Below are 27,055 nucleotides of genomic sequence, written 5' to 3'. Positions count from 1 at the left end.
TGGCCCTGGATAGTCCTTGTATGGGAGGCCACCAGGCAAGTCCAGGGTTACTGCACAGAGGCAGGCAATGGGCAACCACCTCTGAACATCTCTTGCTTTGACTGGGAAGGCCCAGGCTAGCTCAGTCTCACCAGGCCATAAAAGCTAAGTGGCATCAGACCAGGTTAGACCAGTCTCAACTGATCTCAGAAGCTAAGCTCAGTCCATCCTAGTTAGTCCTTGGATGGGAGACCACTGAGGAAATCCAGCATCTGATATGCTGCTTTTTCTCTCCCTGAAGGAGTCTCAAAGCAGCTTACATTCGCCTTCCCTTTCCTCTCCCCACAACAGACACCCTGTGAAGTAGAAGAAGAAGAGTTGGTTCTTATATGCTGCTTTTCTCTCCCTGAAGGAGTCTCAAAGCAGCTTACATTCGCCTTCCCTTTCCTCTCCCCACAACAGACACCCTGTGAAGTAGAAGAAGAAGAGTTGGTTCTTATATGCTGCTTTTCTCTCCCCGAAGGAGTCTCAAAGTGGTTTACAATCGCCTTCCCTTTCCTCTCCCCACAACAGACACCCTGTGAAGTAGAAGAAGAAGAGTTGGTTCTTATATGCCACTTTTCTCTACCTGAAGGAGTCTCAGAGTGGCTTCCAATCACCTTCCCTTTCCTCTCCCCACAACAGACACCCTGTGAGGGAGGTGGGGCTGAGAGTGATTTGACCCATATTACTGATAGGTCAAAACAGCTTTCTCAATGTTGTGGCAGGCCCAAGATCACCCAGCTAGGTGCATGTGGAGGAGGAGCGGGGAATCAAACCCGGCAAGCCAGATTAGAAGTCCGCACTCCTAACCACTTCACCAAGCTGGCTTTCCTTTAAACTGTGTCTCACCTTTAAGCTAACCGACAGCAGGAGGTATTTTTCTGGTACCTCCTGATCCTCCATGTCGTAGGTACATCTCATAGAACTGTTGGCAGGATAAAAGTGAAGGAAGGGAGAACTACCTAAGCTCCTTTGAATCCCCTTTTGGTTGAAAGGCAGCTGGACAAGGGAATACAAAGATTCCTTTGCAGTGTCGAAAACTTGTCTGCTGTGACCCAGGGCATCCATGAGAAGGTCCCCATTTGCTGGAGCAGCTGGGGGCCAATTCAGATATGACTCTCTCTCAAAAAAAGAATATGACAAAAATGGTTTACATGCAGGGTTGATTATGAGAATGCACTTTAAGGACAATTGAAAGGGTATAGAGGAGAGCGACGAAGATGATCTGGGGCCAAGGGACCAAGCCCTATGAAGATAGGTTGAGGGACTTGGGAATGTTCAGCCTGGAGAAAAGGAGGTTGAGAGGGGACATGATAGCCCTCTTTAAGTATTTGAAAGGTTGTCACTTGGAGGAGGGCAGGAGGCTGTTTCTGTTGGCTGCAGAGGAGAGGACACGCAGTAATGGGTTTAAACTTCAAGTACAACGATATAGGCTAGATATCAGGAAAAAAATTTCACAGTCAGAGTAGTTCAGCAGTGGAATAGGCTGCCTAAGGAGGTGGTGAGCTCCCCCTCACTGGCAGTCTTCAAGCAAAGGTTGGATACACACTTTTCTTGGATGCTTTAGGATGCTCTGCGTTGAGCAGGGGGTTGGACTAGATGGCCTGTGTGGCCCCTTCCGACTCTATGATTCTATGATTCTACAATTTTGACAGATTGAAAATGGCTTTAGACGTGGCTGGGGATCTGGAGATTAAGTCCTATGGGGATAGGCTGATGGGACTGGGTGAATTTCACCTGGAAGAGAGGATATCAGTGCGGGACTTGAATCCACTTTCCAGATACATGAACTGATCTCTGTATCCTGGAGATGAACTGTAATTCCAGGAGGTCCCCCGGTCCCAGCTGGAGGCCGGCCTCCCTATTTGTACAAGTACTCAAAGGTGATTGTTTGGTAGCAGGTGTGAATCCTGGAGTAGAATATTGTGGCTGTTTGGCTTCACCACTAAAACAATCCCACTGGGATGCAGTTCCGGAAAGCAGATCCTAGAAGTATCTTCATCTGAAAGCTGAGCAAGGTGTAAGGTGGAACGTGGAGCCCTTTCTCTTTTCGAACGTTGTGCCAAACCAGAACATTTATATCTTTGTGTTTGTTTCTTTCCGTCCTTCCGTTAGGGTCACATCTGTCATGTTTTTTTTCTGACTTGAATTTGTTCTTGATTGCCTCCCCCCATATTCACATGGTAGGCCTACCTCTTGTTTCACCGTCTGAGTGACCCTTGTGTTTTCGTTCGGTTGTAGGAGAGTGGCCGCCTCCTGGAATCAAATCTCAACGCAGCTGGTGGGGGTCAGCCTGTTTATGGGGATCCCATAGGGCGATGTGGCCAAACTGTGGCTCTCCAGATGTTTATGGAATACAATTCACATGAGCGCCTGCCAACTGGTGACCTTGAGCTACTCACAGTTCTCTTAGAGTTATTCTATCAGAGCAGTTCTCTCAGAGCTCACTTAGCCTCACAGGATGTCAGTTGTGGGGAGAGGAAGGAGGTTTGTAAGCCACTTTGGGACTCCTCTGGGTAGTGAAAAGCAGAGTATAAAAAACGGTCTATCCAAGTATTAACCGGGGTCAGCCGTGATGAAATCAGGCTCGCTGAGGCCATGAAGATCAGGGCCAGGTCTACTCGTGAGTTCCATCTCTGAGGTAGAATTTGAACCCAACTCTCTGCAGTTCCTCCTGCACCCTGCCTACTGTACCGGGATGGCGGAAAAACCAGCCAAGCCTTGGGTTGGAAGATGCTCTTGGTTTAATCTGGGGTTTCTAATCATAGTTAAACTGGATCATTATATGAAATTTGTACAGGATTGTTTTCCTTTCTTGTCTGAGAGATGTTACATGATGCATGGGGACAGCTACCATCTGTCAGCTCCCTCGAAAACAGGGCGAGGGGGGCGTCGTCATAAATTGCCTTGATTGCTCCGCCATGATTTACACAATATTATTTCAGAGACACAAACTGTGTCTCTGTTCGTTTTTTTCCCTCTCCAGTTACATTTAGGTTTGGGTCTAGGTGGGTATGAGAGCGCTAGACCGGCAGATTCCCCGTGACATTCAAAAGGAGTCCGCAAGCCGCGCCAGCAGTTATATGGGCTCAAATGAAATCTATCAGAAAGCACCACAGATACCGTAAAAGATATGAGGCAGAACCCGTCGGCATAAATTTGTTTCGACGTGGAGAAAAAAATACAAAACCTCTGGGTAGAACTGTCTCCCTTGGAGGGAAGAGCGTGGCGTTTGCAGAGGGTGAAATCCTGCATCCCGGACTTTCTGCAGAGCTCAGCAATAGCTTCTGGGCAGGTCACCTCCTCTGGGTTGAACCAATCTGACAGGTTAGTCCGCAGTGAGGGTTCTTCTGGACGGTTCATAAGGCAGAGAAAAGTTGACAAAATGCCTAATAAGAAAGGAAATAATTGGTTACATATAGCATTGACAGACCTCCCAGTGGAGTCCCCTACTGCCAGGACTTCCCCCAACCACTGATCAGTTGGCTGGTGGGGGGGGCTTACCAGTAGCAAGAGGAAGGCCCAGGTCACATTGCCGGAGTCACACAGGAAAGGATATCATCATGCCAGTGACTTCCAAGCAACACTCTGGCATTGGAACAAAACCTCTATGGTAGAAGTTGGTTTGACCATAGAGTTTTTACCCAAATGCGGAGCTTTACACAGAAGTCTCTGCGGTGATGACATCACTTCCTGTGTGATAACAGCACTGTGGCTTGGTCTCTTCTCCTGGTAAGTCCTCATACATCCCTTGTGGATGTGATTGATTAACTTTGTAATGTGAACCTGCACAGTGGGCCTAGGGGTTTGTTTCCGAACACTTTAAGGCAGGGGTAATCAAACTGCGGCCCTCCAGATGTCCATGGACTACAATTGGGGAGGGACTTTGTGCATGATACACATATGCGCCTTATGTGCTGCTGCCTCCTAATATTGAAAAGCATGTTCAATTTATCACGTTAATTCTAGACTTGGAGAAAGAGGAAGTGATGAATAGGAATGGACACAGACCGAACCACGAAACAAAATTCATCATTAATTTTGCCCTGATTGTGGTTCGCTACTGAAAGTTCGTGATAGTTCTACCTTCAGGAACTTTTACAAACTTTTGAAGCCATTCACGGATATTTGTGAATAGAGTAGGAAGCCACAGGAACAGTTGAGTGGCACTCACTGCCACACAACTGTTTCAGGCTGTCTTGTGCAGTCCCTTTAAAGTTTAAAGAGACCGCACAAGACAGCCCTAAAAAGCTGATGGGTGGGGAGTAGGCAGCTACCTGTTTTTCAGGCTTTCTACAAATCCTGTTTAAAGGGAATGTGGTCCCTTTCAATGGGGCTTGCAGGGCCACAAACCACAAACCAGTCCAGTTCATGAATTAACCTCTCAGTTGGACTTGTGGTTCAGCCACAAATCTATGTAAACCAGTTTCCTGGTTCATGCCAATACCCCAGTATGAGAAAACGAACACTCTCATAAATCAAAATGAGGACGATTCCTACTGATCAGGAAAGCTTTTGATAATATGGCCTTATTCAGGGGTAGGCAAACTGTGCCCCCTCCGATGTCCATAGACTATGATTCCCATGAGCCCCTGCCAGCATTTACTATCAAGGTACCTTCTATTTGAGCCAATATGGTGTAGTGGTTAAGAGCAGCAACTTCTAATCTGGCAAGTGGATTTGATTCCCTGCTCCTTCACATGCAGCCAGATGGGTGACCTTGGTCTTGTCACAGCCCGGATAGTGCTCTTTTCACGGAGCAGTTCTGTCAGAGCTCTCTCAGCCTCACCTTTCTCACAGGGTGTCTGTTGTGGGGAGAGGAAGGGAAGATGATTGGAAGCTGCTTTGGGGTATACAAACCCACTCTTCTTCCATCTCTCTCATCTGTCACCTATCTACCTACCTACCTACCTACCTACCTACCTACCTACTCACCAATGTAACTGTCTGTCTATGTCTGTTTGCCTGCCTACCTGCTTGATTGCCTGCCTATCTATCATCAGCCAACCTATGTAACTCTCTCTCTGCCTACCTACCTACTTCTCAATCTATAATCTACCTATCTACATTTGTACCTCTCTATTATCTCTCCATCACCTGCATACTTACCTACCTATTATCTATCATCTACCTACCTACATCATTCTCTCTTTCTGTCATCGACCTACCTACGTACTTGCCCCTATCTGTAATTTTCCTCTCTCCTTCTCTGGCTTCCTTTGAGACGTTTATTCTGCTTCTCCTGGAAAAAAGAAGGTGGCCTCCATGACCGTCTACCTTCCAAAAGCCCTCTCCTCCCTGGGCTCCACTCCCTCAGGTTTCTGAACCCAGAACTTGCAGCCCTTCTCTGGAATCCATTGGACGGTTGCCTCCAAGCTCCTTTTCTCCTGGCGAAAAACAAGGACACATCCCCTTGGGTCATGCAAAGACCCCCTTGCTAGTTCTAGGTTGAGAAATTCTTGGCGATTTGGGGGAATTATGTCTGGGGAGGATGGGGTTTGAGGAGGGGAAGGACTTTGATGGGAGGTATTGCCATGGAGTCTACCTGCCCAAGTAGCCATTATCACCCGTTGAATTGAATTCTGAAACCTGGAGAGTAATTGTCATCCCAGGAAATCTCCAGCAATGACCTGGAGGTTAAGCATGAAGACCGAGAAAGACAAATATACAATGAAAATGCCACGCCTGTTTTGGTGATAGGAAGAGCTTCAATAAAGACTGCCTTATTTTTACTTGCTTATCAAGAACTCCCTTATGACTAGCCTTTATCTGAAGCTCTTACTACCGGGGAATCCCCGGAATTACAGCTCATCTCCAGACTACAGAGATCAGTTCCCCTGGAGAATACAAATGCTTTGGAGGATGTACCTAGGGCACTGTACCCCACTGTGGGCCCTTTCCAGTCTCCATCTCCAAATATCCAAGAGTTTCCCAACCTGGATCTCGCAACCCTGCCCCCCATCCCCTGCCAGGGGCCCAGGGGGAGCAGGCAGCCTTACCACTGGAAGACCTCTCCCCTATGAATCTGCCTAACCCTGCTTGAAGCTTTCTATTCCTATTGAAATAGCTATCACTTCCTCTGTGTCCAGCCCTCTATTTTTACTGACAGTTTCTCCCCTGCTCACAGCTTTTCTAAGCTCCAAAGCTTTAAGCTGCAAGCGTTCGCTCTCGCAGGGCTGCTGAACTGAGCGACATCTCCCCTCTGCCCCAAAATTTCTACCACCTCCTTCTCCATTTTAGTTGTGAACTCTGGTGCGCTGGATTTCTCTGCATTGATTAATGCACTTCCCTCCCACACACACACACACACACACACACACACCACACACACCCCAGATGTAATTAGCCGTGTGAGCTGTCAACCTGTCAGGACAAATTGATTTCATTCAGGCCTTGTTAATTTCTGCCCCCTTTGGCAATTTCACCCGGGCGGCCACCTTTGCTCGTGACAATTTGGCAGCGCGGCGCACAAATTTCCATGCGGGGTGGGAAACGTAGTGATTTCACGCAGCAAGAAGGAAAAAGATCACAGTCAAGCCAGCGTGTTCCAGTGGTGGAAAAGGCAAACTCTGAGTTAGGGGTCTCTCTTTCTGGGGCATGCATGTTTTATGTGTGTGTGTTTCCTCCCCTCCCCTAATACAATGCTTTTATTCATTTAAAATGTTTAGGGCTGCCAAATCTGGGTTGTGAAATTCCTGGAGATTTGAAGGTGGGGGAGAAGTTCAGGCCCCACCTTGAGTTTGGTAGCCCTACATTCTCATCAGCATCTCCGAAGAAAGGCAGGCATATAATATTTTAAATAAATGCAGGAGTTGACAGTCTGTCAAGTGATAATGCCTTACCAAGTCAGGGTGTTCAAATGGAATTCTGCTTTGAGTGACAAATGGAATTCTGTAGACAGAGTCAGCCCAATGACAGCTGGTAACTCACGGTTGTAGAAGAGACTGTTAAGCACCGATTGTGGACTGGGAAGGAGGCAAAGAGAGTGAGAGGATCAGAGAGGATCCCCATTCAGGTCAGAAAGGGAAATTGCTTCTAGTTAAGAGAAGTCATCCCTGCCCAGTGAAAAGTGAGAGAGCTTTTAAAATAGGAGTGATCCCTGGTCTGTGTATATAGAAGAATTTTGGGAACTTGGTTGCATGTTCTTGCCTTCTAGATTTTAAGAGTCAGTGAAATAAAGTCAGTGAAATGAAGTCAGAAACGTATGCTGGAGAATCTGAAAATAAAGTTTTAAAAGACCCTTTTGAATAGCAGAAACATTTACTTGTTGGCAACAAGTTAGCTGGAATCAGTGTAATTATAAAGTTATCTTAGTTTCATTAATGGTTCCCCTCATATATCCCACCCTGATTCCGCCTGATGTTTTCTCTGCCAAGTTAAATAAAACATTTTGTTTATTTTGAACTTTCAAAAGTATCTCATGTGCCATTTCAGAATCTGAATACAAGATGATTATTGTGTTTCTTCCCTCAGTTCCCTGGGCTGGGCCAGCATCTATTGGTCTGTGTGTCTGTCTATCAAAAGGTTACAGAAGGTTGGACAGCCAAAAACAACCAAAAGAAGAAGTAAACAGATGTAGGGGTTCCTCAGCAAGAAAGAAAAAGGGGAAAAAGGGTGGAAATTGTGTGAGTGAGGGAAGGAAGAGGATCCTTCTAGTAGTTTTTATAGGCACATTGTCTTTTCAAGTCAGTTAATCACTGACTGTGGACTGGGAAGGAGGTGAAGGGAGTAAGAGGATCCAAGGGGATCTTCATTCAGGTCAGAAAGAGAAAGAGTTTCTGATTAGGAGAAGCATGAGGTGGATTGATTGATGCAAAATGTCTTTGGAAAATGTATAGTTTGCATGGCGGGGAGGAAAATCAGTGCTAGCAAACAACAAAGCAATAGATAGAGGTTTAGCAAGCATAAGTAAGAGCTAAAGTGATATCTGAACAAGTCAGCTGTGACTCACATAAGCTCCTCCCCTCCCATAATCTTTGTTAGTCCTTAAAATGATGCTGGAGTCTTGCTTTTTCCTACTGACATTCAAACAGACGCTTGGAGAGGAAAGGGAAGGCAACTGTAAGCCGCTTTGAGCCTCCTCCGGGTAGGGAAAAGCGGCATATAAGAACCAACTCTTCTTTTTCTTCTTGGTGATCAAAATAGCAGGGTTGAAGAATTTGAAACTGAATGGGCCTGAACTCTTGTTCTACATGAAAGTTGCGGAGTGTGCTTGCAGTGTGAGCAGTGTCTTGTTCTCATGGCATACAATGGGGATTTGTAGGTGTAAAAAACTGTAGCTGTGTCCATGAAACATTTGAACCTCTGCAAGAGGCCTGAGAAACCAAAGCCAGATTGGTGATGCAGTTTGCCACCCATCGCAGTTCTCCAACCACAAGAAAAACAAACTTGCCATCTATTTTTATGGAGAATTTTTGCTGACCCCCCACCCACCCACCCACCCATGGATCCATCTCTGAGCTCTGTGTTTTCTATTCCAACCCAGGGCAAAATTGGGCTGCAGACACACCTTCATTTGAGAGAGCCCTCCTAAATCTGCTTTCTCTGTTTGGCATTGCCCAACGCTCTCTCTCTCTCTCTTTTTAAAAAAAAGCAAAAAACTATCAGGCCAAGTTCACAGTCTGTTGTTTGAGGAATGTTCCACATGGTATTGACAGCTGGTCCCCAACAAAGATGGCATTTCTCTCTGGTTCAACAACAGAAGATAGAATCTCTTTCCCGGCTAAGATGCTTCCCCTCCTCTGCCATCCGATCAAAAAGGGCCATGGACCAGCGTTAGAGCACTCATATTATTATTAGATTCAAATGGTCTGAAGTAGCACAATGAAATCAAAGTCCAGTAGCACCTTTAAGACCAACAAAGATTTATTCAGGGTGGGAGCTTCCTCAGAGGCAGAGTCCTTGCACTCAAAAGCTCATGCCTTGAATAAGCCTTTGTTGGTCTTAAAGGTGCTCCTGGACTCTGATTTTATTAACATATTATTATCATCATCATTATCATCATCATTATCATTGTTATTAATTTGATTTATTTCCCGCCACTCACTGACGACTCGTGCTGGGTTATAAACATCTGAATAAAAACCCCAATTAAAACCCCAGATTTTTCTAAACTGAAAACTCTCAAAATCATCATCCTTTCCTCATATGAGAAGAGCTGGTTTTTATACTGTGCTTTCCACTACTCAAAGGAGTCTCAAAGCAGCTTACAATCGCCTTCCCCTCCTCTCCCCACAACAGATACTGTGTGAAGCCGGTGAGGCTGAGGGAGCTCTGAAAGATCTGTTCCATGAGAACAGCTCTCAGAGAACTGTGAATGCTCCAAATTCACCCAGCTGGCTGCATGTGGAGGAGGAGTGGGGAATCAAACCGCTTGTAGCCATGACAACAGGTTTTCCAAAGAATTACTTAAAGTTTGTGGTCACCCTCCGCTGTATTCACCTTCCCTCCCTCCTGTGCAATGTCCTTTATGAACTGTGGTGACTGGAGCTGTTTGCTCCATCAGGGAAACTTGCATGAAGCCCCCCTTTCGGTGGTGCGTTTTTCCTTCTCAATGGGGCAAGCAGCGGTCCTCCTGAGCCATTTCAGGTCAGAATCATAGAATCATAGAATCCTATAGTTGGAAGGGGCCATAGAGGCCATCTAGTCCAACCCCCTGCTCAACGCAGGATCAGCCCAGAGCATCCTAAAGCATCCAAGAAAAGTGTGTATCCAGCCTTTGCTTGAAGACTTCCAGTGAGGGGGAGCTCACCACCTCCTTAGGCAGCCTATTCCACTGCTGAACTACTCTGACTGTGAAAACTTTTTCCTGATATCTAGCCTATATCGTTGTACTCGAAGTTTAAACCCATTACTGCGTGTCCTCTCCTCTGCAGCCAATGGGAACAGCATCCTGCCCTCCTCCAAGTGACAACCTTTCAAATACTTGAAGAGGGCTATCATGTCCCCTCTCATCTCCCCACACCTATGGAAGTGGGCACATCAGGGCAATAAAAATAAATTATTTCCAAGCACAGAACTCACAGAGAGCATGTTTGGTCACCTGGACTCATGGCAGATACATAGGAAAGAGGAGGACGTTGTAATGTGTGGATTTGCCCAAGGGAGAGAGAAAGAGCGGGGGACGGGATGGGAGAGAGGGAGCTAAACCATCCTTGGCCGAATCCGGCTTCTCTCCCTTCCTGCCAGCAGTCAGTCACCTCTGCTGAGTGCTCACAAGCAGGATCGGGCAGGAACAGCCTCTTGTTCCATTGCATTATTTTATTTCCATTATTTATTCACTTGGGGGTGGGAGACAGGGGACCACAAAAACATGACTCTTCCCACATGCAGTCTTGCACTCCCTTGGGAAACTCCTGGGGGCAGGAAGGGGGCAGGACTTTGGGGAGGAGAGAGCACTCAGTGGGGGTGTAGTGTCACTTGAGGGCTTCTGTGGCTGCTAGACTCTGTGGACTATGCTAGAGCTGGGGTGGTCAAATGGTGGCCCTCCAGATGTCCATGGACTACAATTACCATGAGCCCCTGCCAGCGCTTGCAGGGACACATGGCAAATGTAGTCCACAGACACCTGGAAAGCTACTGTTTGGCCACCTCCACCATATTTTTTAAGGGGGTGGCAGGTGACAGTGGATGAGCGAGAGGGTTGTGAGTGTCCTGCATAGTGCAAGGGGTTGGACTAGATCAGGAGTAGTCAACCTGTGGTCCTCCAGATGTTCATGGACTATAATTCCCATGAGCCCCTGCCAACATTCTGGTTATTCAGCTATTTTGAAGCGTTAAGAAAACTTTTCCTTTCCTTTTTGGGTGGGGCAGGGGGGGGATATTCTGTTTGCACAACCTCCACCTGGCCTGTGATTTTGGGCAGCCACTGGTGCTGTTGCTGCTTAAAGCGGCAGGAGGAAGCGGAAGGATCCCCGGGGAGATCGCTTAATAGACAGCGAGGAGAAAATAATTGCTAATGAATAGCGCTGCATGAAGATGTCTCTCTGGATCCCTTTTTATTTACTATAATAATAAAATAATGATGATGCGGAACATCCTGTTAAGCCTAGCTAAAAACTACCGAAAAGGCCCTTCAAGGTGTCCCGCCATGTTTCCCTAATTGGAACGGCGTTCTCCGTTACGCCGCCTGCGCTTCTCAGAGGACGGTGGTGGGAAAGGGGCATAAAACGGAGCAAGTGGGATTCTGATTATTAGGAGCAAAGATAACAGTCTCTCGCCTTCTCCATGTGGTTGCAATGTCCTGGGTGCAGGTGACACTTTATTTATTAATCTAGTTTCTGGCGCTTTACAGAGTGAAAGAGTGAGGGGAAATGACAAGTTTGGTGTAGTGGTTAGGAGTGCGGACTTCTAATCTGGCATGCCGGGTTCGATTCTGCGCTCCCCCACATGCAACCAGCTGGGTGACCTTGGGCTCGCCACGGCACTGATAAAGCTGTTCTGACCGGGCAGTGATATCAGGGCTCTATCAGGGTGTCTGTTGTGGGGAGAGGAAAGAGAAGGCGACTGTAAGCCGCTTTGAGCCTCCTTCGGGTAGGGAAAAGTGGCATATAAGAACCAATTCTTCTTCTTCTTCTTCTTCTTCTTCTTCTTCTTCTACAATCCCTACCCTATGCAACCATTCCCATCATCCTTCTATTTATTTAATTATTTAAAAGTAATTGCTTTGTTCTCCACTAGTCACTGTCAGTTTGAAAGACGTATCTGTACAGTTTAGCCCAGCCTTTCTCAACTTTTCTTTTTTTCCATGGACAACCCCCTGAAACTTTCTTCCGGCTCTGAGAAACCCCAGAAGTGGCTCCATCGTGCAGAATGTGGTTGGGAAGCAGAGCTGTGGCCACGCCCACCCAGGGCCCCTCCCCTTCCCACCCCCTCCAGGCCCATCATTGGCCATTTGGTGAGGGGGGCGTGTCAACATGATCATAACATTCCATAATGTTCCAGGGGAGACTCGGTGATCCCCTGGAATTACAGGCAATCTCTGGATGACAGAGACCAGTTCCCCTGGAGAAAATGGATGCCTTTAGTGGATGGAGTTTCCCAATGTGGATCCACCAACACCACCTCCCACCCATCTCCCTCCTTGGGACTTGAGAAACCTGACAGCCCTATGTTTAGGGTTGCCATCCTCCAGGTGGGATCTGAGGATCCTCCAGAATTACAGCTCATCTCCAAAATCCAGAGATTAGCTTCCCTGAGACAAAATGGATGCTTTGGAGGGTGGACTCTATTGGATTGCAACCCACTGAGGTCCCCATTCTCCTCGGGCTCAATTCCCAAATCTCCAGGAGTTTCCAAATCTGGATCTGCCCCCCCCCTCCATCCCTTGCTGGTGGCCAGGGGGGATTTGGCACCCTACCTACATTGTAGATAGAGGTTTTTTGGGGGAGGCAGGGTTATAAGGTCAGGAATGGAGCTGATTTGGAGACCCTTCAGTCAAGAGTGGTGGTTTCTAATCTGGTGAGCTGGGTTTGATTCCCTGCTCCTCCACTGGGTGACCTTGGGCTAGTCACAGCACTGTTAGAAGCTGTTCTTACAGAGTAGTAAATAGCACGGCTCTCAGCTTCACCTGCCTCACAAGGTGTCTGTTGTGGGGAGAGGAAAGAGAAGGTGATTGGAAGCCACTTTGAGACTCCTATGGGTAGAGAAAAGCAGCTTATAACAATCAAGTTCCTGCATTGTGCGGGGGTTGGACTAGATGACCTTTATGGTTCCTTCCATCTCTATGATTCTATGAGTTTATGATTCAACTATTCTTCATCTTCAGCCAAATGAGGTAGGAGATGAGGAGAAGGAGCAAGAAACATGTCCTGAGTTATACGGTTTGTAAAACTGGGCTGCCATTCCTTTGCTAATTCATATTACGGAGGAAGGGAAGCAGAAGAAGAAAAATTGGGGTTTCTTTTACCCCGCTTTTCACTACCCGAAGGAGTCCCATAGTGACTTGCAAACACATTTCCCTTCCTCTCCTCGCAACAGACACCTGTCAGGTACTGGAGGTGGGGCTGAGAGAGCTCTAAGAGAACTGTTCTGTGACAACAGCTCTAAGAGAACTGTGATTCTGGCTGCACATGGAGGAGGAGCGGGAAATCCAACTCAGTTCCCCAGATTGCGGGCCAGCGCTCTTAGCCACCACACCAAGATGGCTCCCAGCCTGGTCTCTGCTTCCTCAGTTCCTCTTTCTCTAGCCTGCCATGTTAAATATGAGTGCAGAAAGCCTTGCCAAACTTCTCTTTCTGGAGAGGAGCAAGCTGACTCTTCCCTGCTGGGAAATGCTGCCATCTGTCTCCAGGTTCCCACTGGGCTTGGAGTCTGGCCAACGGGACGGTAACAGGAGAGCCAAGTGTCAGTTTGCGTTACGTTCAGTCCAGGCGGTGAAGAAAGACACCTGTGCATTGTGCCAAGTTGATCCCCTGCAGGAGCCGGGAGCCCATCTGCTCTCTTGGCTGGCTGGGCTACCCAAATCCCTAGAAGCAATATGCGAAGCAGGAGTCCCACCTGAGGGCCAGCCGTGGGGAGACGTAGCCCCTCCTCTGCCCCCCTCTTGGGAGGTACGGAAGCTTGGAGAGAGGAGGGGAAGCCAAGCAGGACAGCTCTCGAATTGGGGTCACTTATGAAACGTGCACTAAAGACATGAAGCTGCCTAGTGCTGAGTCAGGCAATCTATCAACGTCAGTATTGTCTACTCAGACTGGCAGGGTCTTATAAGAGTACATTAAAAAAATACAAGTTTCCTTGGGTGGTGGTGGGTTCTCCATCTTTGGAGATTTTTAAACTGAGGCTGGAGAGCCATCTGATGGAGAGGCTGATTCTGGGAAGGCTCAAGGGGGTGGCAGGGGACAGGGGATGAGCGTTGTGAGTGTCCTGCATAGTGCAGGGGGTTGGACTAGATGGCCCAGGAGGTCCCTATGATTCTAGGTTTCTATAACTATTTTCAGTACAGAAAAAATAAAAGCACAGTCTAGGACAAAGCAGGCAGAATAAATGAAAGCCAAAGAACAGACGAGTTAGATTAACCACAGTAAACTTGTGAGTTAATTATGAACTCAAAAGAGAAGCCATGGTGGATCAGGTCAGTGGGCCATGCAGACCAACCTTCTGTGTCACAAGGTGGCTGAACCCTAGGGGCCATCAGGAGGTCCACCAGCAGGACCAGAACTCCAGAAGCCCCCCCCCCCCCCCCACACACACACACACACTGTTGCTCATCAAGCACCAAGAATTCTGAGTATCTCTACCTCAGACAGAATGTTCCTTCTGTAACTTCATACCACTACTTCCTGCTCTTTTTAACTGGAGATGCCACGCTGGCAGGGGCTCATGGGAATTGTAGTCCATGGACGTCTGGAGGACCACAGGTTGACTACACCTGCCTTATGCGGTGTCCAAGGCAAGAGGCAATCAGAGGTTGTTTGACTTTACTTGCCCCTGCATAGCTACCTTGAAATCCCTTGGGGGTCCCCCATCCAGAATTCTAACCAGGGCCTATTCTGCACACAATAGATAATGCACTTTCAATGCACTTTAGAAACAGATTATCCTGCTCTGCACAAGAAAATCCAGCTGCCAAAGCACATTGAAAGTGCATTATCCTATGTGTGCAGACTCGGCCCAGGACCAACCTTACCGAGCTTCCAAAATCTGCCAAGAGCAAGCGAACCGGGGCCATCTAGCAGATTAGGCCTTCCTTGAGGCACTGGCATTGTAAACAGCATGCTGTGGAATGAAATAGTATTTTCAGTCATACAAATGCAGTTTCTTTTAGCACACGTGCAACGGGGAGTTTGATCGCGTGGAGGCTTAGGAAGGGCCCAGCAGGCTTGGTCTTCATCCATCCGCCCACGTGCCCCATCTGTACCCAGAAAGAACATCTGCCCCACACACGGCGTTTGTCACCACAGTGACTCAAGCTGAGCCAGCTCAGATAGCCCCGAGCTAAGGGAATAATCCTAGGGGAAGTCAGTCCAAATGAATAACCTGTGTTAAGAGGAACCATCTTGTACAATGCATTAAAAAAACCCCCCGCACAAACCACACATTCTAATTGAAAAGGGCACCTTTCAAACATGTTTTGATAATATATAATTAGTTTCTGTTGCATCCTTGGATGACCTGCCAAAGCCCACGGGTGCTGCGTGCTACGTGGCTTCATTCCGTGGCAACAGTCTTCATTACTCAGCCATGAGGGTGGGTGTTGGTGCGGCTCAAGAATTAGGCAGTGAGGAGCGAGATCCCAAGCTGTTCATGTATTTTGGTGACGGAGCAAGATGGGTGGTCATGTGGGTCTGCCTGGAGCAGCAGAAAAGAGCCAGAGTCCAGGAGCATCTGACAGGCTAACTATCATAGAGTTGGAAGGGGCCATAGAGGCCATCTAGTCCAACCCCCTGCTCAACGCAGGATCAGCCCTAAGCATCCTAAAGCATCCAAGAAAAGTGTGCATCCAACCTTTGCTTGAAGACTGCCAGTGAGGGGGAGCTCACCACCTCCTTAGGCAGCCCCTTCCACTGCTGAACTACTCTGACTGTGAACATTTTTTTCCTGATATCTAGCCTATATCGTTGTACTTGAAGTTTAAACCCATTACTGCGTGTCCTTTCCTCTGCAGCCAATCATAGAATCATTGAATAGAATCATAGAGTTGGAAGGGGCCACACAGGCCATCTAGTCCAACCCCCTGTTCAACGCAGGATCAGCCCTAAGCATCCTGAAGCATCCAAGAAAAGTGTGTATCCAACCTTTGCTTGAAGACTGCCACAAACTACATTTGTGGCAGGGAAGGAGCTTTTGAGAGTCATGGCTCCCTTGGTCAGATAGAGCCAGATGGGGGACTGGTTAGCCTGTCTGGAGAAGGAGAAGAAGGTAACAGTCCAGAAGCACATTCAAGACTAACAAGATTGGTAACATGTGTTTTGGTGCTTGCCATTCAGCCTACAGGCCTTGCTTCCCAGGCCCTCAGAAATCATTTGCTGAAGAAGCTTAGTCTGTAGCAAACTGAAGTTAGGATGTTAATGGCAATCGGTCTGAAGATTCCTGTGATCCAGACTTTCTCAACCAGGGTTTCATGAAATTCTGGGGTTTCTTGGCAGCCTTGGAAGGGTTTCCCAAATGGGTAGGAGTTAATTAATTTTAATTTTTTTTAAAAAGGTTACACATTTATCAGTTGATATTTATTTATTTTTTATTTTAAATACTTCAAGTGATTAAAAGGGAGCCATATGGAGGATGGAGCAGAATTGTTCTCTCTTGCCCCAGAGGGACGGACCAGAACCAGTGGGATGAAATTAATTCAACAGAAATTCCGTCTAAACATCCGGAAGAAGTTCCTGACAGTGAGAGTTGTTTCTCCCAGGCTTCCTCAGGAGGTGGTGGATTAAACAGAGGCTGGAGAGCCATCTGACAGAGAGGCTGATTCTGTGAAGGCTCAAGGGGGTGGCAGGTGACAGTGGATGAGCGAGAGGGTTGTGAGTGTCCTGCATGGTGCAGGGGGTTGGACTAGATGACCCATTAGATCCCTTCCAACTCTTATTATTCTATGATTCAATATATATTCAAACTTTTATACTGCCCCTCATGACAAATCATCTCAGGGCAGTTTACACAGAAGAAGCAGTAAAATACAGCATTAAATCCCCATAAAAACCCCAGTTATACAAAAACTAAAATGATCATATACAGTCATTGAGACCTGCCCCCCCCCTCAAAATGGGAGGGGGTGGGGAGGGGAGGGGAGGAGCCCAGGACAGGCACCGTACCCAGCTAAGCTTTTAGTTAAAGCCTGCTTTAACTGAATAAAGCTGCAGGTGAAACCCGTAATGTTTTCCTGTCCTTTACATCTCGGGAGAGAATAACACATAACAGAAGCTAATGCTCTATTAAGAAGCGGGGAGGGGGGGGGTGATGGTGAGGAAAGAAAGAACAGCGGTGTGAAAGGAAGTAAGGAGAAGCAGAAGAATTGCTTCTGGCTCCCAGGCAGGGGATCTGAGAGAAGAGCCAGCTTGCAGCCCTGGGCTTCAGCAGGCATTACTTCCGGCCTAGTTGACAGCCTTGACTGAAAGCCTCTCGTTCCCCTTGCATGGGGGGGGGGGGGGGACGTGGCTGGGTGGAAGATCTTCTGCTTTGCATGCAGAAGTCTCAGGTCCCTGGAGGTATCATGACCTCAGTCTTACTCTTGCATTGGCATAGGGAGGCCAGCCTCCAGGGCAGGGGTAGTCAAACTGCGGCCCTCCAGATGCCCGTGGACTACAATTCCCATGAGCCCCTGCCAGCGAACGCTGGCAGGGGCTCATGGGAATTGTAGTCCATGGACATCTGGAGGGCCGCAGTTTGACTACCCCTACTCCAGGGGATTACAGCTCATCTCCAGGCAACCGAGATCAATTCCCCTGGAGAAAAGGGCTGCTTGGGAGGGGGGACTCTGTGGCCTTGACCCTACTGAGGATCTGGGATGCCAGCCTCCAGGTGGGACCTGGGGATCCCCTGGAATTATGGCTCATCTCCAAGCGACTGTGAGCAGTTCCCCTGGAGAAAAGGGCTACTTTGGAGGAGGGACTTAATAGGCTTATACGCCACTGCAGTCCCTCCCTGCCCACTCCTGGCTCTTCCCCTAAAGTCTCCTGGTATTTCTCAGCCCAGAACTGGCAGCACACATGAGCAAAGGAAGCTGCCTTATACAGAATCAGATGACTGGGCCAGGGTTGACTTTCCATGGTCTCCCATCTTTCTCATCACCTGATCCTGTGAACTGGAGGTGCCAGGGATTGAACCAGGGAGTACTCAGACACAGTTCATAGGGCCTAGCCTGACTCTGGTATGAGTTGCATTGAAGGTTTCCCTGGACCCCGGGAAGAAGGGGAAGCAGCAGTTGTGGTTCCAGTGCTTGGTCCCTCGTGTACCCCTTGACCAAACAGTATTCTGAGAACGGCTGTAAGATTTTGAAGAGGATGAAAATACGAAAAAGAATTGGTGTTTATACCCTCCTCCCTTTTTACTGCCCTAAGGAGACTCAAAGCAGCTTCCCTTCCTCTCCCCACAACAGATACCCTGTAAGGTAGGTGGAGCTGAAAAAGCTCTGACTGGCCCAAGGTCACCCAACTGGCTTCGTGTGGAGGAGGAGTGGAGCATCAAACCCAGATTAGAGAATGCTGATTTTTAACCTTCTTCAGCCAACCCCTCGAGTCCATTGTGGCACTTTGGAACGCCCAAGCTGTTGGCCTTGGATTTCAACAACACAAGGATGCCATAGGAGGCCATATTGTTTTCAGGATGGGTGTGTCTTGGGTTGCCAGAACTTTTCCCCAAGGGACGTGGGGTCCCCTCCCTGCCTCCAGGCTTTGCTCCCAGCCACCGAACACCTGGCCAACAGGGGGCTGACCTGGAGAAAGAAAGACCCAGGCCTCATCTCTGGTATCACACAGGAAGTGACATCATCACACCAGCGATGTCCTGGTGACACTCCTGGATATTTTGGCTGTGATGAGCTCACTGTTGCCAGGAGGGACCTGGAAACTCTAGGTTTGGCATTAGGGACGTGATCCGAGATCTCCCCCTGAGCTGCAGCCTCTCCCAAAGGGGCTGTCGAAAGTCCCCATGCTGTGAAATAGCCTTTAACCTAATAGTGGTTTACTCTGCTGTCTTTTAATGTGCGCTGCGGTGAGCCTGGGCTCTCCCCTCCTGCAAATGCTTCCTGAAATATTTCCCCCGGTGAGAGGCAGCCTTTCTCTTCCATTTATCTTGACAGAGTATCTCATTGCGGCTTCTCTTGCTGCTTTTCCCAGGCACAAGCCCCTTTTTTTCCCCTTCCCAGTGGAAAGGAGGAAAGCAGAAAGATTTCTGCAGCTAGATGCCGCTTCGTTTGCATGCCATTACCAGCCAGAAAAAAAGGCCAGGAGGGAACACAATCAGCCGTGCCGCTCTTACCCAGAGGGAGGTGGAGATGGTTGGTCCAAGGGATGGAAGGATCATTCACCAAAGACAGATGTGAGGAAGGCTAGGTAGAGCAGCTCGAATTCTCTCTAGAATAGGGGTGGGAAAACTGTGGCCCTCCAAATGTCCATGGACTACAATTCCCATGAGCCCCTGCCAGCAAATGCTGGCAGGGGCTCAAGGGAATTGTAGTCCATGGACATCTGGAGGACCATAGTTTGCTCACCCCTGCTCTAGAAGCTACAATGGCTAAGCTGAGGCTTTGGTCCCATTCTGAGAAGACCTTGGTCACTCTCTGAGTTGCTGGGAGTGATGGGGAAAGAAAATAATGCTAGGAAAAATTTGAGATGTCAGGAAAAGAGGGAGACCCAACTTGAGATGGACGGACTCCATCAAGGCTTGCAAGACCCAAGCTAAACTGTTAATAGGATGTTTGGGAAGTCATCAATTCACAGGGCTGCTGTAAGTTGAAATCACTTGACACAAGTTTGGTGTGTGTGTGTTGGCTTTCTCAAACCCTGGGTTTTCTTGACAGTCCTGGAAGGGTTTCCTGAATTGGGGGGTGGGGAGTTAATTAATTTTATTATATGTTTTAAATTTGTTAAACATTTATTGGGTGATACGACAATATATGCTCCTGTTGACCACCCCCCCCCAAAAAAGGCCAATCATGGGCCTAGTGGGGGGATTGTGCCTTAGCTTGGCTCTTGTGACCCTTTCTTGCCTGTTCAGGGAAATGTTGATCAACACTTTGGGGCTGGGAGGCAAATTCCTTCCAGACCAGACTGGCCAGGGATTCTGGGTTTTCTTTTTTGTGGGGGAGAGCATCATCTGGACATGGAACTGAGGTCACTGTGGACGGTCCAGAAGTTATGAATTTCCTGCATTCTGCAGGAGTTGCACTAGACGACCCTGGAGGTCCTTTCCAACTCTATGATTCTATGAGGGTGATGTTTGAAGAGGGGCAGCAGGAGGCAACTGGGAGTGTTGGCATGCCTCAGGTGCCTCCCCCTCGTTAGTCATGCTCAAACAGGTGCAGCTTCCTCTCCCACCAACCACAAGCAGAGAGGTGGGGACTCAGAATGGTCTGAATGAGCTGAGATGAGAGGGGTCCATTTGTATGGCCACAGTTGTTTTTCTTGCACACTTAAAACTCCACTGCCACAACGGTCTCTCTTTCTCTGCTGCCGCTTTTCTTCTGCTTTAGATCAAGATGAGTAGCTGCCTTGGTCTTTCTGTAACAGTAGAAAAGAGCAACAGTCCAGGAGCACCTTCAGGACAAACAATATTTGTGGCAGGGGAGGCCACTGGTGGCCACATACAAGCTCACAATGCAAGCCGGTCCAACTGGTAGTGACCTAGGGCAGGGGTAGCCAAACCGTGGCTCTGCAGATGACCATGGGCTACTGCTTTGTTGATGCCGTTTTCAAGGGTACCTGCTGAAATGACAACAAAGCAAGTTTCCAATGGTTGAGAACTTCCAGGTTCTCTTTCCGTGCCTGTCCACAAAGCCAGCTCACCATGCAGTCTGTTCCTGGAGAGATGCCACCCACTGCACATGTGTGTAGAAAGCAGGACATATGGTGCGTCCACAACATTTGGAAAAGCCTCAATGGGCTGCTCCATACAATTCTGCCTCCTGCTAAGTGCCCAGCTTCCTTTCCCACCAACTTCTCCAGCACTTTGTGTATAAAGCCGTTTGCATTTTTTTACCAGACAGAAACAGGCAAATTAGGCATAAAGGGGGGGTTCAATACGGCAGCATCTCCGACACAGGTAAGATGACAGGAACTAGGTCAAGAATCAAACCTGTCTCTGACACCACATCCCCGGGAAAGATCTCGCTGTGAAATGTAGGTCACCTGCCCTCTGGGGCTTCCTCATAGAATCATAGAGTTGGAAGGGGCCATACAGGCCATCTAGTCCAACCCCCTGCTCAATTCAGGATCAGCCCTAAGCATCCTAAAGCATCCAAGAAAAGTGTGTATCCAACCTTTGCTTGAAGACTGCCAGTGAGGGGGAGCTCACCACCTCCTTAGGCAGCCTGTTCCACTGCTGAACTACTCTGACTGTGAAATTTTTTTCCTGATATCTAGCCTATATCGTTGTACTTGTAGTTTAAACCCATTACTGCGTGTCCTTTCCTCTGCAGCCAACTCATGTTTTGACTCTCCTCTCTTGCAGAATGCGGAAAAAGTCCTCGTCCCGTCGGTCACGTTAATTGTCGGGTGTGGCGTGTCTTCCCTCACTCTCTTGCTCCTGATCATCATCTACATCTCAGTCTGGAGGTAGGTGTCATCTTCACCTTTCTATGTTTTGCCACAGTTAATTTAATCCGTGTCTGGAAACTTTGGGGCCAACATGGCAGTACAGCACAGAGAATCCTTCCTGGGATAGTCCCCTTGGGAATGTGAGTTAAGAGCAGCCCAGCTGGGGCCCTGGCCTTTTTGACAGTGGCTTTAGCGGGCGATTGATGGAGCAGGTTGTCCTCTCAGCCAATACGCTGCTGTCGGTGCTGCTGGATTATTTGCCTTGTTTATAATAGGTTTCCACTCTTGGCGATGGGCGGCAGCGGTTTTGGCCACATGGAAAGTCAATCGCTGGTTTCTAAGGTCTTCTTACATCTGCTTCAGCCATATTTTCTTTGGCGCCAGTTGTTGGATCTTCCACTCAGTGGGTCGTTCTCGCCAGTGGGTCGTTCATGAGGCCGCCTGCTGGTGTTCATTCCGCAGACCTGGCCAAACCATTACAGTCGGCACTTTTGGGTTTGTTCTTTAATTTGGGTCTGGTTGTCACATTTTGTCCAAATTGTCTCGTTTTGATTAGGATCGCATAGAGAGACACCCAGAATCTGCCGCAGGTATCACATTTGAAAGATCTTGGGTTCGTTTATGTCAGGTTTTAGGAAAGTCCATGCTTCTGATCCATATAGAAGGACCGGCAGGATAAGTGTCCGGATGAGATGAACTTTGGTCTTGAGAGAGATGTCCGTCTTCTTCTAGAGGCACCATTTGAGTGTAGCAAATGCTGGTGTTGATGGCCAATCTATTGTGGGCTTCAGTGGTAGATGACACTTTCTTTTCTTGCACCAATGAGCCTAAGTATTTAAATTCTTTGACTCGCTCAATTTGGGCTCCATTGAGGTATACATTTGTCTGTGGTCTATCTGTGGAATAGCAATTACCAAACATTTAACTGTCCTGCATTGGGGCCCTTAATGTATACATCCTCTTCAAAATCTTGGAGAGGTAGGACAAGCTCTGAAAGTCATCTTGGGGAGGCAAGACAAGCTCTGAAAGTCATCCTGGCCGTAATGGAGTTAGGTGGTGCTGAGTCATATAAGAACACAGGAGTAGCCACATTGGGTCAAGCTGATGGCCCATCCAGCCCAACAGTTTGGGTCACACAGTGGCCAAAGCCTAGGAGCCATTAGGAGGTCCACCAGCAGGGCCAGAACTCCAGAAGCCCCCACACACACTGTTGCCCCCCACCTACCAAGAATACAGAGCATCCCTACCCCAAACGTAAGAACATTAGAGAAGCCCTGTTGGATCAGGCCAATGGTCCATGCAGACCAACACTCTAGGTGGCATCAGGAGGTCCACCAGCAAGCGAGAAGCCCTCCCACCGTGGTCCCCTGAGCACCACGATTACTGGCCCTGGCAGAGTGTTCCATCTATACATTGTGGCTAAGAGCCACTGATGGACTTCTGCTCCATATGGTTCTCTAGACCCCTCTTGAAGTCATTCATGACCGAAGTCACCATGGCTTCCTGCTTCCTGAGCCATCCTAAGCTCTGCTCGTTTCCTGGCCCCGTGGGAGAGAGAGTGTGGATTCAGACAAACAGCAGAAACAGTTCCTGAGAAGTGGAAGCAGTGGTTTTAGGCATGGCCTCCTAGAGTTGCCCACATCCTGCTGGTGACTAGAGATCTCCTGAGATTACCACTGATTTCCAGGTGAGAGAAAAATTCTCCTGGAGACAAAGGGCTCCTATGGAAGGTGTACTCTAGAGCAGGGGTAGTCAACCTGTGGTCCTCCAGATGTTCATGGACTACAATTCCCTGGCAAATGCTGGCAAATGCTGGCAGGGGCTCATGGGGATTGTAGTCCACAAACATCTGGAGGACCACAGGTTGACTACTCCTGCTCTAGAGCACTGTGCCTCTTTGAAGTTCCTCTCCTCCCCAAAACCCACCCTTCCTAAATTCTACCCTCCACATTTCCAGGAATTCCCCATGGTGTGAGTGCTCCGGCATTCAGCAGGCAAGGGCCAGCCCACCTCCTGGCTCACCCCCCATTCCCAAGGTATTCCAGCAGATGGTAGACTAATCCCTCTGCTTGGCTACCACATGCCGTAGCATGAACACCAATAACTGCCCCAGCCAGATCAAACAGAAGACCCTGCCAGACCGGCTATCTCTGATAACCAGCAACTCAGGCATCCAGACCTTTACAAGCGTAGCGAGGAATTAGGCTGTGGGAGAGAACAGGCTTGACGGAGTAGCCTGGACATCTGCTGTGGCCTTGGATCCCGGTGGCTGCTGGCTCCTGGGCCACTGAAATACCCCCTCATGCTGAAGCCCGGTGGCTGCTGGCTCCTCGAGGCTCACGGACAGCAAGAAGCTTGACCTGCTCTCCCAGGGTCTTCGGAACGGCCTCTGTCCCAGTGCAGCTGTCCTGTTTTGGCAACTGGCAGAGCAGCCAAAGGCTTAGCAGTCACTGTGAAATCCCCCCTTTGTTTGTCTTGGTCTGTTTCCATCCAGGACGATGGCTTTGCAGAGAACGGTCCACCGTATCTTGAGGGCCCAGTCATGGCTTACCGGCAATGCACTGGGGCTTGCCAGGGCTGTTGCCTCTCCTGTTTCTGGGCTCCCAGGCTGAGATCCCCTTTAACACAGTTCTCTATGTAGGGCTGTTGGTGGCCATGAGCAAAGCAATATGAACAGCCCGCCGCCACCCACGATAGGGGCCCTGGCTCCATGGCAGAACATCTGCTTGGCATGCAGCAGGTCCCAGGTTCAGTCCCTGGTATCTCAAAAGGGACTGGGCAGAAGGTGAGGACCTCAGCCCAAGACCCTGGAGAGCAGCTGCCAGTCTGAGTAGACAATCTTGCCTTTGATGGGCCAGTGGTCTGATTTAGCATAGGGTGGTTTTGTGTGTGTTCTCTGTGAGAGATGCTTGTTTGGACCTGTGGTGCTGGTGGACGTCAAGCTTCCCATTTTATGTCTCTTCCTGTGTGCCTGACTCATGTGGGGGGCGGGTAGAGCATCTGCTTGGCAGGCAGAAGGTCCCAGGCTCAGTCCCCGGCATCTCTAGTTAAAAAGGACCAGGCAGGAGGGGATGGGAAAGACCTTGGCCTTGAGACCTGGAGAGCGGCTACCATCCTATGTAGACACTCTGACCTTGGTGGCCCGATGGTCTGATGCAGAGCAAGGTGGCCTCGTCTGCATCTGCCCCTCATAAGTCTGGGTTAGCTTCTGTTCCCTCGAAATATTTCCCCACAGAAAATTAAAGCATTTTACAGTGTTCATGTGTCCATCGATGTCAGCCAAATGCATTCTGTCATAGCCCCAGTAGCTTTATCATGTCAGAGCTTGGAAGCCAAGGAGGGTCACAACAAATTATCATATGGCATCATATGGCTGAATTTGGATGTTGTGACACAGTTTACTAATTTAACAGAATTATCTTTTGCTTTATATTTCCACTGTCATGATGGGAGTTCATAGTCTGACGAAGAGTGAAAGCTCACATCTTGAATAAATCTTTTGTTGGTCTTAAAGGTGCTACTGGACTCTGATTTTGTAGAGGCAGTCAATGACAAACTATTTCTGTTTCTCTCTTGCCTTGATCTGGATGGCCCAGGGTCTCATGAGATCCCAGAAGCTACACAGGGTTGGTCCTGATTAGCACATGGATGGGAGCCCACCCAAAAAGTCCACCTCTGAAGGTCTCTTCAGAGAAACCTTGTGGGGCCGCCGTACGTTGGCTGTGACTCAAAGACAAAACTAAGCAAAGAGACAAACAAAACACAGGTGCCCTATTAATTGTGCATTTAAAAAATGTCACAAGAGGCACACCCAATAGTCCTCCATCTCCAAAAGCAGCAGGGAAAAGCAGAGAAACCAGACAGCTGATGAAATCGGAAGCAGCTATAAATAGAAAGGAACTCCAAGAACGTTTTCGACAGCTTCTGCTTTGGCAGGCAAGGTTTGCTGGATGCCTGTAGTGTCTCGAAAGGATAATCGTAGTAATCGGGGGCTTTCCCGTTCCCGTCCTGCTCCCCCCACCCCTCAATCCCTGCAGATACATCCGCTCGGAACGTTCCGTCATCCTCATCAACTTCTGCCTGTCCATCATATCTTCCAACGCTCTCATCCTGATCGGGCAAACCCAGACCCGGAATAAGGTAGGATTTTTATTGTTGGTTGGAAAAGTTGAATGACGGTCCGCTCCCCCCTCCCTGTGTGTATTCCTTTCCTCTCCCTCTGCTAATTATGTCAAAAGTTGCTGCATAAATGGCAAACGGCAGATTTGTGTCTCAGAGTTCATTTGAGAATCTGCCTTGTAGTTTCGGTTAAGAAGGGGGAGATGTCATAGAATCATAGAGTTGGAAGGGGCCATACAGGCCATCTAGTCCAACCCCCTGCTCAATGCAGGATCAGCCCTAAGCATCCTAAAGCATGTCAGGTGTGAAGTGTTTTTTGCGTATCTGCCTGCGTGAATGGGCCTTGGGCCTCGTGGAAGCAGAACTCCTCCATATAACTCCTTTATAACGTGGGGAGATTTTTGTTTTGTTCATTTATAGGATCATTTACTTCATATATACCCTAAGGGAGGGGTAGTCAACCTGTGGTCCTCCAGATGTCCATGGACTACAATTCCCATGAGCCCCTGCCAGCAAACGCTGGCAGGGGTTCATGGGAATTGTAGTCCATGAACATCTGGAGGACTACAGGTTGACTACCCCTGCCCTAAGGGGACCCACTGTAGCCGACATCTTTCTCCTCTTTTTCCATTTGATTATCACAACAAACTTGTGACCATAGCGTAGACAGCTCTGGATGAGAAAATTCCTAGAAATTTTGGGGTTGGGGTTGGGGGAGGGTGTAGTTTGGGGAGGGGAGTATAGTGCCTTCCAAAGGAGCTATTCTCTCAGGAGAACTGATTCCTGCAACCTGGAGATCCATTGTAGTCCCAGGAGATTCCCAGCTACCACCTGGAGACCAGCAATCTCTCCCAGGAGGAAGGCTAGACTGAGCTGCCATAGGAGAGTGTGCATGGAAAACCAGATGCTCCAGATGTTAGCCTGCCACTGTCACCCCTGCACTGCACTTGGCTGCCCAACTGAGCAATGTTAAAAAGTATACTAGTATATTGTATCAGTAGAAAAGTTCTCCGGGAGCATTCCCAAGGGTGGACTTCAGCAGCATGCCAATTAGGGAAAGTGAAAGATAATTAGGTTTTCTTTTAGAAAATAATAATTGGTAAGGAAGGATCGGACACGTCCTTCAAAGCCCTGAATGTTCTGGGCCTGGCATATCTACAGGACTGTCTTTTCTCTCATATTCCCCCAAGAGCACTGAGATCTTCAGAACAGCATCTGGGCTGGAACCCTAGCCCAAAGGCTCTTTTCAGCTGTGGCCCCAACCGGGTGGGATGTGCTCCCAAAGGAGATCAGGGCCCCGAGGGACCTTAGCCAGTTCCGCAGGCGTATGGTGGGGGCTCAAAATAACAACCACCAATAAATGTCGGCCTCACCGCTGGGAGACGGAAAGACCACTTTCCTTAAGAACCTTAGAAGAGCCCCAATGGATCGGACCGACAGTCTGTCCCAGCCCCACATAGTAGCCAAACATTTCCTCTAGTGGGCCAATGACAGGATATAGGGGGTGACGCCTTCCACTAAGAAGAACACAAGAAGACCCCTGCTGGGCCAGACCAGGGGTCCACCTAGTCCAGTATCCTGTCCCCCAACAATGCCCAGTTAGATCCTCTGGAGGGCCAACAGTAGGGCATGGAGGGTGAGGCCACTGATATGAACGTCAGAAAAGTCCTGCTGGATCAGACCACTGGTCCACCTAGTGCAGCCTTCCGTCTCACACAGTGGCC

The 27,055-nt window shown here is 48.7% G+C and overlaps 1 protein-coding gene across 2 annotated transcripts in view; it reads left to right on the top strand.

The window, feature by feature from the left end:
• The window catches only part of ADGRB1 (adhesion G protein-coupled receptor B1), a 273,806-nt gene that overhangs the window by 199,302 nt on the left and 47,449 nt on the right, over nucleotides 1–27,055 (top strand). For both annotated transcript variants that reach the window (XM_077351362.1, XM_077351361.1), the window contains exons 19-20: nucleotides 21,127–21,230; nucleotides 25,250–25,352. In XM_077351362.1, the coding sequence (XP_077207477.1) occupies nucleotides 21,127–21,230; nucleotides 25,250–25,352 (207 nt within the window). The remainder of the gene's footprint in view (nucleotides 1–21,126; nucleotides 21,231–25,249; nucleotides 25,353–27,055) is intronic.

This window comes from Paroedura picta, chromosome 9 (genome assembly GCF_049243985.1).
Source record: "Paroedura picta isolate Pp20150507F chromosome 9, Ppicta_v3.0, whole genome shotgun sequence".
Classification (NCBI taxonomy): Eukaryota; Metazoa; Chordata; class Lepidosauria; order Squamata; family Gekkonidae; genus Paroedura; species Paroedura picta.
The sequence above is the reverse complement of the archived record's forward strand: the minus strand, read 5'-3'. Positions and strand labels throughout refer to the sequence as shown.